We start from the raw sequence: 16406 nt of genomic DNA, 5'->3' as shown, positions 1-16406 counted from the left end.
TATCTCTCTCTCTCCCTCCTCCCCTGTCTCCTCCTCAGTCTGTCAGTGAGTAAGAACTATCTCTCCTCCTATCTCTCTCTCTCCCTCCTCCCCTGTCTCCTCCTCAGTCTGTCAGTGAGTAAGAACTGTCTTCTCTCCTATCTCTCTCTCTCTCCCTCCTCCCCTGTCTCCTCCTCAGTCTGTCAGTGAGTAAGAACTATCTCTCTCCTATCTCTCTCTCTCCCTCCTCCCCTGTCTCTCCTCAGTCTGTCAGTGAGTAAGAACTATCTCTCTCCTATCTCTCCCTCCTCCCCTGTCTCCTCCTCAGTCTGTCAGTGAGTAAAGACTATCTCTCTCCCTATCTCTCTCCTTCCTCCCCTGTCTCCTCAGGCTGTCAGTGAGTAAGATCTATCTGTCTCTCCTATCTCCTCTCCTCCCCTGTCTCCTCCTCCAGTCTGTCAGTGAGTAGGAACTATCTCTCTCTCCTATCTCTCTCCTCCTCCCCCTGTCTCCTCCTCAGTCTGTCAGTGAGTAAGAACTATCTCTCTCTCCCTCCTCCCCTGTCTCCTCCTCAGTCTGTCAGTGAGTAAGAACTTCTCTCTCTCTATCTCTCTCTCTCTCTCTCCCTCCTCCCCTGTCTCCTCCTCAGTCTGTCAAAAAGAGTAAGAACTATCTCTCTCTCCTATCTCTCTCTCCCCTCCTCCCTGTCTCCTCCTCAGTCTGTCAGTGAGTAAGAACTATCTCTCTCTCCTATCTCTCTCTCCCTCCTCCCTGTCTCCTCCTCAGCCTGTCAGTGAGTAAGAACTATCTCTCTCTCTCTCCCTCCTCCCCTGTCTCCTCCTCAGTCTGTCAGTGAGTAAGAACTATCTCTCTCTATCTCTCTCTCCCTCCTCCTGTCTCCTCCTCAGTCTGTCAGTGAGTAAGAACTCTCTCTCTCTATCACTCTCCTCCCCCTGTCTCCTCCTCAGTCTGTCAGTCTCTCTCTCTCTCTCCTCTCTCCCCCCTGTCTCCTCCTCAGTCTGTCAGTGAGTAAGAACTGTCTCTCCCTCCTCCCCTGTCTCCTCCTCAGTCTGTCAGTCTGTCTCTCTCTCCTATCTCTCTCTCCCTCCTCCCTGTCTCCTCCTCAGTCTGTCAGTGAGTAAGAACTGTCTCTCTCTCCCTATCTCTCTCTCTCCCTCCTCCCCTGTCTCCTCCTCAGTCTGTCAGTGTGTAAGAACTATCTCTCTCCTATCTCTCTCCTTCCTCCCCCGTCTCCTCCTCAGTCTGTCAGTGAGTAAGAACTATCTCTCTCTCTCTCTCCCTCCTCCCCTGTCTCCTCCTCAGTCTGTCAGTGTGTAAGAACTATCTCTCTCCTATCTCTCTCCTATCTCTCTCTCCTTCCTCCCCTGTCTCCTTCTCAGTCTGTCAGTGAGTAAGATCTATCTGTCTCTCCTATCTCTCTCTCCCTCCTCCCCTGTCTCCTCCTCAGTCTGTCAGTGAGTAAGAACTATCTCTCTCTCCCTCTCTCCCTCCTCCCCTGTCTCCTCCTCAGGCTGAGTCTATCTCTCTCTCTCCTCCCCTGTCTCCTCCTCAGGCTGTCAGTGAGTAGTTCTCTCTCTCTTATCTCTCTCTCTCTCTCCCTCCTCCCTGTCTCCTCCTCAGTCTGTCAGTGAGTAAGAACTATCTCTCTCTCTATCTCTCTCTCCCTCCTCCCCTGTCTCCTCCTCAGTCTGTCAGTGAGTAAGAACTATCTCTCTCTCTATCTCTCTCTCCCCTCCTCCCTGTCTCCTCCTCAATCTGTCAGTGAGTAAGAACTATCTCTCTCTCCCTCCTCCCCTGTCTCCTCCTCAGTCTGTCAATGAGTAAGAACTATCTCTCTCCTATCTCTCTCTCTCCCTCCCCTGTCTCCTCCTCAGTCTGTCAGTGAGTAAGAACTATCTCTCTCTCCTCTCTCTCCCTGTCTCCCCTGTCTCTCCTCAGTCTGTCAGTGAGTAAGAACTATCTCTCTCTCCTATCTCTCTCTCCCTCCTCCCTGTCTCCTCCTCAGTCTGTCAGTGAGTAAGAACTATCTCTCTCTCCTATCTCTCTCTCTCCCTCCCCCCTGTCTCCTCCTCAGGCTGTCAGTGCAGAAATAGTTTGTTGAGTTCGATGTGGAAGAACTTTACTGGCCTTCACAGAGCCCTGACCTAAACCCCATTTAATACCTTTAGAGATGAATTGAAACGTTGACTGAGCCAGGCCTAATCGCCCAACCTCACTAATGCTGTTGTGGCTGAATGGAAGCAAGTCCCTGCAGCAATGTTCCATCATCTAGTGGAAAGTCTTCACAGAACAGTGGAGGCTGTTATAGCAGCAAAGGGGGGGACCAACTCCATATTAATGCCCATGATTTTGGAATGAGATGTTAGATGAGCAGGTGTCCACATACTTTTGGTCATGTAGTGTACATTCCCCTTCCATGCAAATGTGTAACTCTTTGCAGATGAGATTAAATCTAATTTTAAAATATATATATATATAATTTTTTTAATCATTAATTTCAGAGGTCAGGGGTCAGGGGCTGAGCCGGACCAAGAGTGGAAAAGGTTGCTGGTTATGATGACATCACTGGTGAGAACACAGATATTCAGTTGGCTGCATGTTAGACTGTCAGCCCTATCTCTGTTGACATCTCACTTTCTCTCCACGCCTTCTCTCTCTCTCTCTGTTCCTCTCTCTCTTCCTGACAGATAGCATCAGACCTGTTGCCTTAGTAACAGACCTCTATCATCTACACCCCCCTTCTCCTACTCTAACATCAGACCAATATAATATATAATATGTCAAGTATAAGTAGTTCCATAAAACACTACTTGTTATTGGGGTTTAGAATGGTTTGTATGGACACATGAATATCTCCATGTGGGATAATAAAGTTGACTAATATTGAACTGCTATAATCACTGTAGATTTATACTCTACCTACCTGGTGGACTGACGCTTTGAGCCTGGAGATCTGAGGAGAAAGAGAGAGACAGAGGAGAAAGGGAGGAGTCAGAGGAAGAGAGAGGCAGAGGTTAAATCAACATAACATGACCTTTCATGATATGATGTGGATGACAGTGGTATGGTGCAACAACACCCATGTGTAAACACATTCCCCATCTCTCCTCCACCCTCCTCTCCCCTACCCTCCTCTCTCCCCTACCCTCTTCTCTACTCCGCAAATCTCTCTATCCCTTCCCTCCCATCATCTCTACTCTACCCTTCTCTCTCCTATCCTCCACTCTCCCTTCCTCCTTTCTCCCTCCCCTTCTCTCTACCCTACTCTATATCCCCTACCCCCTCTCTCCTCTACCCTTCTCTCGTATCTACCCTCCTCTCTCCTCTAACCTTCCCTCTCTCTACCCTCCTCTCCCACCCCTCTTTTCTCCTTCTCAAATCTCTCTCCCCTACCCTCCTCTCTCACCTATCTTGCTCTATGCCCTCCTTTCCCATCGCCCCTCCCTTTCTCTCTCCCCTCCCTTTCTCTCTCCCTACCCTCTCTCTCCTCCTCCTCAAATCTCTCTCCCCAACCCTCCTCTCTCCCTACCCTCTCTCTCTCTCCTCCTCCTCAAATCTCTCTCCCCAACCCTCCTCTTCTCTCTCTTCGTGACGTATAGTGTTGGACCTGTTGATCTTGACTCAGCTCATAGACCGCTAGCATCTACACCCCTCCCTTCTCCTACTCTAACATAACACCAACCTAATATATAATACATCATATATACTCTCATTCATTTACATAGAGACAGATACAATCAATCATTGACACACTGAATATACAACAGTCAGATGCATGACACCATCACAACTTAACTGACATTAGTGCCTGTCCCCAGATGGACAGTTAGACTACAGTAAAGTACATTTACAGGTGATCACATCATTGTCCTGCTTTGAGACACATTTTTACTGTCTGCTTCCAGTTGCATGTTATTTTACTAACCCTGCAAATTATAATATATCTTACAATATCAAAACATATCTCAGTAACTGTCACACGTGTATATCACTATAACAGCATCTTACCTCTGCTCCACAACAGGGTCATCAGTACCATTGCAGGTATCATGTCTGTCTCTAACTGGGACTCCACTGACATACACAAGTCACTGTCATGTAGAGAGGACTGAAGACTGGAATGTGCTGCTCGGCTATATGACTTCTATGTCATTAGTTCATTACGTCTTTGATGTGAGATAAACTTCTTAGCAACTTATCTTGGATCAGTGGTTGGACACACTACAGCAAACTGAAAAACTCCACAGGAAACTGCTGACAGAGCGGCAACATTTCACATAATGATGACATCACTGGTGAGAAGTCAGTGATAAAAAGATGAAGAGGAGAGAGGAGAGGAGATGGGGAGAGAAGAGGAGAGGGGGAGAAGAGGAGAGGGGAGGAGAGGGGAGAGAAGAGGAGAGGAGAGGGGAGAGGTGGGAGAAGAGGATATGGGGGATAAGAGGAGAGAAGAGGAGAGGGGGAGAAGAGGAGAGGGGGAGAAGGAGAGAGGAGAGATGAGGAGGAGAGAAGAGGAGAGGGGAGAGAAGAGGAGAGGGAGAGAAGAGGAGAGGGGAGAGGTGGGTGGGAGAAGAGGAGAGGGGAGAGAAGAGGAGAGGGAAGAGGAGAGGTGAGGGAGAGAAGAAGAGAGGGGAGAAGGGGAGAGGAGAGGGTGGGAAAAGAGGAGATGGGGAGAAGAGGAGAGAGAGAAGAGGAGGTGGGAGAAGATGAGTGAGGAGAGGGGGATAAGAAGTGAGGGGGAGAAGAGGAGAGAGTTGGGAGAAAACAAGATGGGGAGCAGAGGAGAGGGGGAGAATAGGAGAGAGAGAAGAGGAGAGGAGAGGGGAGAGAAGAGGAGATGGGGAGAAGAGGAGATGGGAGAGAAGAGGAGAGGGGAGAGGTGGGAGAAGAGGAGATGGGTGATAAGAGGAGAGGGGGGAGAAGAGGAGAGGGGGAAAGAGAGGAGAGGGGAGAGAAGAGGAGAGGGGGGAGAAGAGGAGAGGGGGGAGGAGTTACTGAGGCACCATTCCACTCAGAGGACTCTACTTTTTGTTATCAAGTGGGCGTTTCCACCATATTTAGTTTACCAGTCATTTCAGTGAAGTGAACAAGTGCACACTTCAGGAGAAAGGAGAGATATTTGGGACAATGCATCTTTCAAGTCAACAGTTCTGCATTTGCGACACCAGATTACCACCTAGTGGCCATAAGAGGAACAGACTGTATAGGCTATATTACATGTAGTTAGTGTATTATTGGGGCAGCAGGGTAGTGGTTAGAATGTTATGTAAGGATCAGACTGTATAGGCTATATTACATGTATTTAGTGTAGTATTGGGGCAGCAGGGTAGTGGTTAGAATGTTATGTAAGGATCAGACTGTATAGGCTATATTACATGTATTTAGTGTATTATTGGGGCAGCAGGGTAGTGGTTAGAATGTTATGTAAGGATCAGACTGTATAAAAGCTAAGAATGAAGAGTCTTTTACTCATCACATCATCACATGTGACATCATTAAAATACTCCTACTACAATGTTTAAACACTCTACATTGTGACATCATTAAAATACTCCTACTACAAGGTTTCAACATTCTACATTGTGACATCATTAAAATACTCCTACTACAAGGTTTCAACATTCTACCTTGTGACATCATTAAAATACTCTGTTGGGGAATAATCAGAATTAGTTGGTAACATAGGTAAGATGTTTTATATTCATCATATGTTTGTAAGTTACTTCTCATCAGAATGTTATTTTTGTATAATACTGTGGTGGGGTTGTAGTATCTGTTCTCTGTCAGGACTAAGTTGCTTGGGCCACAGAGAGGGGAGAGGTCAAGCGTGTATCTCTTGGCTCCACAATGTCTGTGTGCCAGTCAGTGTGTCTCTGTGATCTTGTCAAGATAGGATGGATTTGATATATGGCTGTTGATATGGAGGATTGGTTTATGGTTCTGAGTTTGAGAAAAGTACATAGTTTAGGAGACAAAGCTGAACGATAAATTATGCCAATGCTGTCTGGCTATGTGTGTCTTTGCTATAAAGGATCTCAGTTGCAATGTGTAAGGGACTCTCAGAGAATTCATTGATAGACACTGAATTGATCTGAGAGTCACAGGGTTGTGATAGATCTCATATAATTAAAGATGGACTTTATGATAACTCTGACTTGTGTGTGGTTTGCTCTCATGATTTGGTAAATAGAGGAAATTTCCACGACAACTCCTACTGTCACGCACCTTAGGGGGGGTTTCTGTCACGCACCTTAGGGGGGGTTTCTGTCACGCACCTTAGGGGGTTTCTGTCACGCACCTTAGGGGGTTTCTGTCACGCACCTTAGGGGGTTTCTGTCACGCACCTTAGGGGGTTTCTGTCACGCACCTTAGGGGGTTTCTGTCACGCACCTTAGGGGGTTTCTGTCACGCACCTTAGGGGTTTCTGTCACGCCCTTAGGGGGTTTCTGTCACGCACCTTAGGGGGTTTCTGTCACGCACCTTAGGGGGGTTTCTGTCACGCACCTTAGGGGGTTTCTGTCACGCCCTTAGGGGGTTTCTGTCACGCACCTTAGGGGGGTTTCTGTCACGCACCTTAGGGGGGTTTCTGTCACGCACCTTAGGGGGTTTCTGTCACGCACCTTAGGGGGTTTCTGTCACGCACCTTAGGGGGTTTCTGTCACGCACCTTAGGGGTTTCTGTCACGCACCTTAGGGGGTTTCTGTCACGCACCTTAGGGGGTTTCTGTCACGCACCTTAGGGGGTTTCTGTCACGCACCTTAGGGGGTTTCTGTCACGCACCTTAGGGGGTTTCTTGTTGGGGGTTTCTGTCACGCACCTTAGGGGGTTTTCTGTCACGCACCTTAGGGGGGGTTTCTGTCACGCACCTTAGGGGGGGTTTCTGTCACGCACCTTAGGGGGGGTTTCTGTCACGCCTTGGTCATTGTATTTTGTGTTTTTGTTTATTGTTTGGGTAGGCCAGGGTGTGACATGGGTTTATATGTTGTTGTCGTATTGGGGTTTGTATTATTTGGGATCGCGGCTGTTTAGGGGTGTGGTATAGGATTGGCTGCCTGAGGCGATTCCCAATCAGTCAGGTGATTCTTGTTGTCTTGGATTGGGAACCGTATTTAGGCAGCCTTAGTTTCGCTTTGTATTTCGTGGGTGATTGTCCCTGTCTTTGTGTATTCACCAGATAGGCTGTAATAGTGTCACGTTCCGTTTGTTGTTTTGTATTGTATAGTTATTTCATGTATCACGTTTTTCTTCATTAAAGTAACATGACTAACCTACACGCTGCATTTCGGTCCGACTCTCTTCATTCAACAGACGAACGCCGTTACACCTACTACAATGTTTAAACATTCTACACTGTGACATCATTAAAATACTCCTACTACAATGTTTAAACATTCTACATTGTGACATCATTAAAATACTCCTACTACAATGTTTAAACATTCTACATTGTGACATCATTAAAATACACTACAATGTTTAAACATTCTACATTGTGACATCATTAAAATACTCCTACTACAATGTTTAAACATTCTACATTGTGACATCATTAAAATACTCCTACTACAATGTTTAAACATTCTACATTGTGACATCATTAAAATACTCCTACTACAATGTTTAAACATTCTACATTGTGACATCATTAAAATACTCCTTCTACAATGTTAAAACATTCTACATTGTGACATCATTAAAATACTCCTTCTACAATGTTAAAACATTCTACATTGTGACATTAATTCATTGATATCATGAAACAACTCCATCATTAATGTATTTTCTGATGTTTGATCAGAGATCTTTTATCAGAGTATCTCTTCCCACATTGTTCACAGCTATAAGGTTTCTCTCCTGTGTGTGTTCTCTGGTGTATAATCAGATGACTAGATGTAGTAAAATTCTTCCCACATTGATAACAGCTGTAAGATTTCTCTCCTGTGTGTGTTCTCTGGTGAGATAACAGGCTGCTTGACTGAGTAAAACTCTTCCCACATTGATCACAGCTATAAGATTTGTCTCCTGTGTGTTCTCTGGTGTACAATCCGATGACTAGATGTAGTAAAACTCTTTCCACATTGATCACAGCCATAAGGTTTCTCTCCAGTGTGAATTCTCATGTGTACTTTTAGTGATTTTGATCTTAAGTAACTCTTCCCACAGTCAGAGCAGCAGTGAGATTTCTTCCCTGTTGGTCTCCACTGGTGTTTCTTGAGGTGTTCTGATCGGGAGGGACTCTTCTCTGCCTCGTCAGCTTCATGATGTTGTTGAGGCTCCCCAGAGGATCCACGATAGCCATGTCTCTCTCCTGTGTGAACAACAAGTCAGACAGATGGTTAAAGGCCCACAACAGCAGAAATCCACTGTAAAAGGTGATGCCAACAGCGTAGCCATGATGTTGTACAACAATTGATGTCTGTAATGAATATTAAAATGATTTGATAATTGTCTTAAGACAGTCAAGTGAGCAACAATAGTCATATTTTGTCTTGTTTTCACATTAGTAGTAACATCGATGATTGTAGGCTAGAAATAAGTTATTACAGTTGCTGAACCCCTAAGCAGTGTGCCAGACAACCATTGGTCACCAATATAGGCCCCTTTCTGTGTTTGCTAAAATAGGCGCTCGAGGGCAATGCACACGGAATTTGGTTGCAGAAACTCCTCCAGCCTAATGTGGAAACCGCTAGTCATACCAATACCATAGACCTACTGTAGGACCCATAACTTCACCTAACAACAACATAGACCTACTGTAGGACCCATAACTTCCCTAACAATAACATAGACCTACTGTAGGACATAACTTCACCTAACAACAACATACTGTAGGACCCATAACTTCACCTAACAATAACATAGACCTACTGTAGGACCCATAACTTCACCTAACAACAACATAGACCTACTGTAGGACCCATAACTTCCCACCTAACAACAACATAGACCTACTGTAGGACCCATAACTTCACCTAACAATAACATAGACCTACTGTAGGACCCATAACTTCACCTAACAACAACATAGACCTACTGTAGGACCCATAACTTCACCTAACAATAACATAGACCTACTGTAGGACCCATAACTTCACCTAACAATAACATAGACCTACTGTAGGACCCATAACTTCACCTAACAACAACATAGACCTACTGGGACCCATAACTTCACCTAACAATAACATAGACCTACTGTAGGACCCATAAACAATTCAGCTTCAACTAACAATAACATAGACCTACTGTAGGACCCATAACATCACCTAACAATAACATAGACCTACTGTAGGACCCATAACTTCACCTAACAACAACATAGACCTACTGTAGGACCCATAACTTCACCTAACAATAACATAGACCTACTGTAGGACCCATAACAAACAACAACATAGACCTACTGTAGGACCCATAACTTCACCTAACAACAACATAGACCTACTGTAGGACCAATAACTACCTAACAATAACATAGACCTACTGTAGGACCCATAACCTAACAACATAGACCTACTGTAGGACCCATAACATCACCTAACAACAACATAGACCTACTGTAGGACCCATAACATCACCTAACAACAACATAGACCTACTGTAGGACCCATAACATCACCTAACAACAACATAGACCTACTGTAGGACCCATAACATCACCTAACAACAACATAGACCTACTGTAGGACCCATAACTTCACCTAACAACAACATAGACCTACTGTAGGACCAATAACTTCACCTAACAATAACATAGACCTACTGTAGGACCCATAACTTCACCTAACAATAACATAGACCTACTGTAGGACCCATAACATCACCTAACAACAACATAGACCTACTGTAGGACCAATAACTTCACCTAACAATAACATAGACCTACTGTAGGACCCATAACTTCACCTAACAATAACATAGACCTACTGTAGGACCCATAACTTCACCTAACAATAACATAGACCTACTGTAGGACCCATAACTTCACCTAACAATAACATAGACCTACTGTATGACCCATAACTTCCCCTAACAACAACATAGACCTACTGTAGGACCCATAACTTCACCTAACAATAACATAGACCTACTGTAGGACCCATAACTTCACCTAACAACAACATAGACCTACTGTAGGACCCATAACTTCACCTAACAATAACATAGACCTACTGTAGGACCCATAACTTCACCTAACAATAACATAGACCTACTGTAGGACCCATAACTTCACCTAACAATAACATAGACCTACTGTAGGACCCATAACTTCACCTAACAATAACATAGACCTACTGTAGGACCCATAACTTCACCTAACAATAACATAGACCTACTGTAGGACCCATAACATCACCTAACAATAACATAGACCTACTGTAGGACCAATAACTTCACCTAACAATAACATAGACCTACTGTAGGACCCATAACATCACCTAACAATAACATAGACCTACTGTAGGACCCATAACTTCACCTAACAATAACATAGACCTACTGTAGGACCCATAACTTCACCTAACAATAACATAGACCTACTGTAGGACCCATAACGTCACCTAACAATAACATAAACCTAGGATTATAAATCATTTAATATTCCAGGTGAAACATGGAAACTAAAATGTCTTTGTCATGACATTTCATAACCTGATCACCAGATAATTGTGTGAATAATCGCACTAGGCTCCTCTGTAATGTGTTGTCATTCTAAATGTCCTGAATGAAGGAAAATAGCTCTGTGTTGTACAATAGCCTATCCATTAAGTAACAGTTCTCTACACATGAGCTAAGTATCTCCATGTCCAAACAGAGTAACGAGACGCTACTGTAAATCAAGCAGACAGTAACATTATAAACGTATTCATAGTGTAGTGAATTCAGGGGGAAGTCCTGACCTGAACTCAAACCTGGTCCAGCGACTGTCAAGCCAACACTTTAGAAATGTTACGCCAAGATGTCTGAACTTCTTGATGAGGTCACTAGGTGTTGGGTTGAGGTTGCTACAATAGCTTTCTCTATGAATGTGAGAGTAGTTACATTTCTCCAGCCCCAATCCCTCAGCTGTTTACCAAACCAAGTCTCAGGGCAGCCATTTTGTTGCTGTTTAAATCCTAGGTTGTCCCTTTAAAAAAGCCAAATCAATCGATCAACCAATCTGCAGTTCAAACAATAACAAAGATGTCATTCCACCTGTTTTGGTAATAAGATGATGGATGGGTCTGGTGAAATGTAACTACTCTCAAATTCATAGACAGACCTACGGATGCAAGGACTGACCATCCATGATATCAACATGATAGTTTTAACCATGTTGAGGCTCTACAGTGTTGATTTACATTGTTTCTAAACATTGGCGTAAAAAAAATCTTATTTGGGGTTCTGATGGGGTACAACAGTTGAACTAAGCTCATGAGGTTTGTGTTATATTCTTCAAGAATCAATGGCTATAAATAATATAAATGTAGCAATTACATATTTCCCCTTTAACACCACACATCAGTTCAACAACTGCAGAGTTTGTGCCTCTGTATTTAAGACAGTACTTACTAGTGTTAATCACGGCCCGGTTTCTCAAAACCATCTTATGTTCACCGTTAGAACCATAGGATGCCTTAAGATGCGTTTGGGGAAACCGGGCCCAGATATCCAGTTTCCTCCACCTCCTTTTTCGATGTGACAGTCATCTCCCCCTCCCCCTCTTTCACTCCAAAAACTGCATCCTCCTCTCTCTCCGCTTCCTCTTCTTTTACTGTAACATCCTCCTCCTCTTTCACTCTGAACGAGTCTTCCTTTTCTTTCACTGAAACGTCTTTCCCTTCTTCTTTCACGGTAACAGCCTCACCCTCTACTTGTTTTTGTATTGTAACATCCTTCTCCTCCTCTTTCAGGGGAGCTTCTTTCTCCGCCCAGAAGACCTCCTCTTCTTTAGCAGGAGGAGAGCTTAGTGAACTCATGGTTGGAGATGTTCGCTAGCTAACATTAGCAACTAGCCTAGTTCTAAGATAATTTAGCAAACCGGCTAGCTGACAAACCACGTAAATATATAATTAAATGGGCCGACACGTACATACGACAGAAGTGTGTTTAATACACAGCGACTAACATACACCAAAACAGTGTAAAGAGAGTGAATGCTGTAGCTATGTTTGCTAGAAAGCTACCGAGTTGTCTAACTGTTGTTGTTGAAGTAGCGTCCCGTCCACTAGATTATACGTCACACTGGCAGCGTCGCCTGAACGTAAAAGACGCACATCGCCATCTGCTGACTGGAGGGGCAACGCAGTTGAGGAACCAAAAGTTTATTTTTCATTTATTTAATTAAAGTTGATTATTATATTAAGTCGTTCAAAGAGAAGCATGTGTTGATTGATTCGTTTTTAATGAGTGATAATTTAAAACAAACTCAAGACCCACTACATATTTACATTGAACCATAGTTCTGACATGGATCATTATGACCCCAGAGGCATATCTTTTATCACAGCCAAAATGTGGTTTATTCAATTAATATGTTTCATGACTTTGTCAATCAACTTGTTCTTAATACATCTAAATCCTGGTTTAGTGTTTCTGTATCAATAAGGACTTTTAACAAATTCAAATCCTTTGGAGTCATTTTGACTCCTGCCAAAAGCACCTTTAATAAATAGGACATTTATTTCAAATCAGAATCAAATCACATTTTATTGGTCACATACACGTGTTTAGCAAATGTTATTGCAGGTGTAGCAAAATGTTTGTGTTTCTAGCTCCGACAGTGCAGTAATATCTAACAAGTAATATCTAATAATTTCACAAATCTAAGGTTTCTCTGTAGACATGATCCATCCCACCAGAGGGTGGAGGGGCACCTGTATCAGTGGTTTTGACCAGATAGACACCTGCAGACACACAGTATAGTGCCTCCCATGTTCTCTCCTAAGATTGGACTTTCTATACCACGTATCACCTGACTGTGTACAAAACTGCCAATGATAGAAACCTCTTCCAGTGGTATACAGTGTATTCATTAAGTATTCAGACCCCTTCACTTATTCCACATTTAGTTGCGTTACAGCTTCATTATAAAATAGAATAATTTCCCCACTCATCAATCTAAACACAATACCCCATAATGACAAACCAAAAACTGGTTTTTAGACATTTTTGCAAATGTATTTACTTAAGTGTTCAGACCCTTTGCTATGAGACTCAAAATTGAGATCAGATGCATCCTGATTCCATTAATCATCCTAGAGATGTTTCTACAACTTGATTGGGGTCCACCTGTGGTAAATTCAATATATTAGACATGATTTGGAAAGGCACACACCTGTCTATATAAGGTAGAACTGCCAAGGCAGCAGCTACTCTTCCTGGGGTTTATTATGGATCCCCATTAGTTCCTGCCAAGGCAGCAGCTACTCTTCCTGGGGTTTATTATGGATCCCCATTAGTTCCTGCCAAGGCAGCAGCTACTCTTCCTGGGGTTTATTATGGATCCCCATTAGTTCCTGCCAAGGCAGCAGCTACTCTTCCTGGGGTCCAGCTAAAATAAAGGCAGTTATACCATTTTAAAAACATGACAATAAATTGACAACACACTGTGTCCTCAGTCACCTTGTCCCAGAGGTTTACATGGTTATCAAAACATCACACCAGGGTGAGTCTAAACAAAACACAGCCCTGTGGGGAAAATGAATGGAACCATCTCCCTGTTTGACCTCTAGTTGTTATGGATATTATGACTCTACAGAGACACACAGTGGACGTGTCAAAATATGTTCCATTGATAAATCACTTTATTTAACCTCAATGTCATCTTGTGTTTACATGGCATTGTAGATTCTAGCTGTATATAGGATGTATTCTGGATGTTTTCAGTGTGTTTTTAACCCTTTCAGACAATGGATTAATCACAATTAAAAATAGTGCACTAACATTACACAAAGTGAACTCAAGTCTGACAGCCCAAACAAACACACACATTCTCAGTCAGAAACACAAGTCAGAACACAGCCTCTCGATTCTCTCATGTGTTTTCAGGTTCTCTGACTGGGAAAATGTCTTTCCACAATGAGAGCAGTGGTATGTCTTCTCCTCCTGTGTATTTGTATGTATTCCTTCATGCTCTTTCAGGTACCTTAACCGGGTAAATCTCTCTCCACACTGGGAGCAGCGGTACATCTTCTTACCTGTGTGTGTCCTCTCATGCTTGTTCAGGTTTCCTACCTGGCCAAAACTCTTTCCACAATGGGAACATTGGAAAAGCTTTTCCCCCGTGTGTCCCCTCTCATGCGTTTGCAGGCTCCCTAACTGGGTAAACGTCATTCCACATTGGGAACAGTGGTAAGGCTTCTCTCCAGTGTGTATTCTCTTGTGTGTTCTCAGGCTCCCTAACTGGGTAAACGTCATTCCACATTGGGAACAGTGGTAAGGCTTCTCTCCCGTGTGTATTCTCTTATGTGTTCTCAGGCTCCCTAACTGAGTAAAACTCTTTCCACACTGGGAGCAGTGATGTCGTCCTGCTGGTTTGGACGTCTCGGGGTCTGGTTTCCCTGAAGGACTCTTCCTGCTGTCAGAAGGAGAGTCTGGTCTCTCTCCTGTCAAAGACAAACAGATGATTTAATTAAACAGAGACCTGAATGAAACCTCCACATGATAAAACTTCCTATGATGTATAATCTAGACTAGATCCCTCAATCACCTGAAGTCACTTTTCACAAGTGTTATTAAAAGCCACTACAAGATGCAGGTCTCTGTGTGGTTCTTAGTCAGAGAGGCCTATAGAATGGTCTAGAATGTCATTGTATGCTGTAGTGTTTACACCAGTCCAGCCTAACACTCTAGCAATGATAAAGTACAGATAACGCGGATTTGGTATCATTTCTATTATGGAATATTGAATAAGTGTGCTTCAAACGGTTTGCTTGGAATGATTTGTAGCCATCGTCTGGACTACCTGTGCATGAGAGTCCATTCAACTCAGTTTCCCTACATGAAAAAAACGCCATTCCGTAAAGTGTATTCGCGCAAGCAAATTCAGGAAGAAACCGAAGAGCAGATGGCCTGACCGCGTTTTGCGACTGTCGGCTCACTTGACCGCAGTCAACGATGGGCTGGAAATCGCCTCCAGTTTAGTACAGTGGAATTGCAGTATTGAATGAAGGCAAGTCCATTTCGTGAGACATTTAAGTTGTGATTTTGGGTGCAAATCCATTGTTAAATGTTTGTTGTTGGCCATCTTCTTGATGCTATTCACATCTTACAGTGTAGCTTTATCAATTCCTACATTAAAAAACGGCATTTAAGCTCAGAACTAGAGTAGAATGTCGTTTTAAAACCACGTATCAGTTCAACAACTATTTTCAAGACAGGACTTACTGGTGTTACTCAGATCTTCTGTCTCCTCCTCTTCTCCCCTCTCCTCCTCCTTCAATATGACAGTTATCTCTCCTTCATTCACTCCAAAAAAAGTATAATCGTTTTCTTCCTCTTCTTTCTGTGTAACAGCCTCACCCTCTACTTCTTCGTTTACTGTGACATCCTCCTCTTCATTCTCCTCTTTCACGACAACGTTCAGCCAAATACCTTCTTTCTCCTTCCAGCAGACCTCTTTTTTAGCAGGAGGGCAGTAGCTTGCTGAGCTCATGGTCGGGGATGTTAGCCAGCTAACCTAGCTAGTTAGCGACTAGCCTAGTGATAGGCTCACTAGTGAGCTGGAAGGAGTGATAGGCTCATTTATCAAGCCAGCTACCGTTACCTGACTAAACGGAAAATCTTTCTACATTCTACCAACCCAACAGATGGTTATACTATGAACACTTTCAGGTTAATTTAAGTTAAATTCCCAAAAAGCCTAAACAGGTTTGGTCATTATCAGGTATTGGAGCGTTGAAAGACGATGCACAACAACGGTTTTTTCCAGGAAACCACGACTTCAATAACCACCGCGGTCAAAATAACTGATAGAGGAATTTTAGATTCCTCTATGCTTTAATTGCCAAAACCAATTAGCACTCATTTCTAAATTCATTAATGAATTGTAAGTTCATTAATTATGCATGAAATAGATTGAGACCAGTCTTAAAAGCCAGGTAAGAGCGTTTAATTCCAGAGAGTACTGACCCAAAATACAAAGAACATTACATTTTAAAGAAAGAAGACATAAAATGACGTCATCAGTTTCACACCCTCTCCCAGCCTTACAATGGCGTAGTATTCACTCCTGGAGATAGTTTCACTCCCCTCATAAACTACATTCCAACCTGTCTAAAGGATATACTTCTCTCCACTAATGGAATCCAACCAAAACATTCTTATCTGTTTGAAAAACTATCTTATCCCTCCTTCTTAAACTTTCCCAGGAGACACAGACACAATTCATTTCTGCTTACATTTTCAGTAACAGTTCAACTAAA

At 43.3% G+C, this 16406-nt stretch overlaps 1 protein-coding gene and 1 long non-coding RNA gene across 2 annotated transcripts; both read right to left on the bottom strand.

The window, feature by feature from the left end:
- Window positions 1-5448: 5448 nt before the first annotated feature.
- Window positions 5449-7460, bottom strand: LOC135568322 (uncharacterized). The gene is made up of 2 exons (XR_010462611.1): window positions 6842-7460; window positions 5449-6275 (listed from the first exon to the last, which is right to left on the bottom strand). It is a non-coding gene; the product is annotated as an uncharacterized LOC135568322 (long non-coding RNA).
- A 6391-nt stretch (window positions 7461-13851) lies between these two features.
- On the bottom strand, window positions 13852-15652 carry LOC135568321 (zinc finger protein 239-like). Its single transcript, XM_065015196.1, has 2 exons — window positions 15370-15652; window positions 13852-14588 (listed from the first exon to the last, which is right to left on the bottom strand). The coding sequence occupies exons 1-2, from the start codon at window positions 15635-15637 to the stop codon at window positions 13981-13983; spliced, it is 876 nt and encodes a 291-aa protein (XP_064871268.1). The 5' UTR covers window positions 15638-15652; the 3' UTR covers window positions 13852-13980.
- Between the last annotated feature and the right edge of the window lie 754 nt (window positions 15653-16406).

The sequence above is a fragment of the Oncorhynchus nerka genome, unplaced genomic scaffold, assembly GCF_034236695.1.
Source record: "Oncorhynchus nerka isolate Pitt River unplaced genomic scaffold, Oner_Uvic_2.0 unplaced_scaffold_1627, whole genome shotgun sequence".
NCBI lineage: Eukaryota > Metazoa > Chordata > Actinopteri > Salmoniformes > Salmonidae > Oncorhynchus > Oncorhynchus nerka.
Note: the sequence above shows the minus strand (reverse complement) of the source record. Positions and strands in the feature narration are given on the sequence as shown.

Excerpts from the sequence above, each read along its gene's own strand:
- LOC135568321 (XM_065015196.1), bottom strand. The coding sequence starts at position 15,637 with ATGAGCTCAGCAAGCTACTGCCCTCCTGCTAAAAAAGAGGTCTGCTGG. Across the intron at positions 14,589-15,369 it reads AGAAGATCTGAGTAACACCA|GAGAGAGACCAGACTCTCCT; the intron begins GTAAGTCCTGTC and ends TGTCTTTGACAG.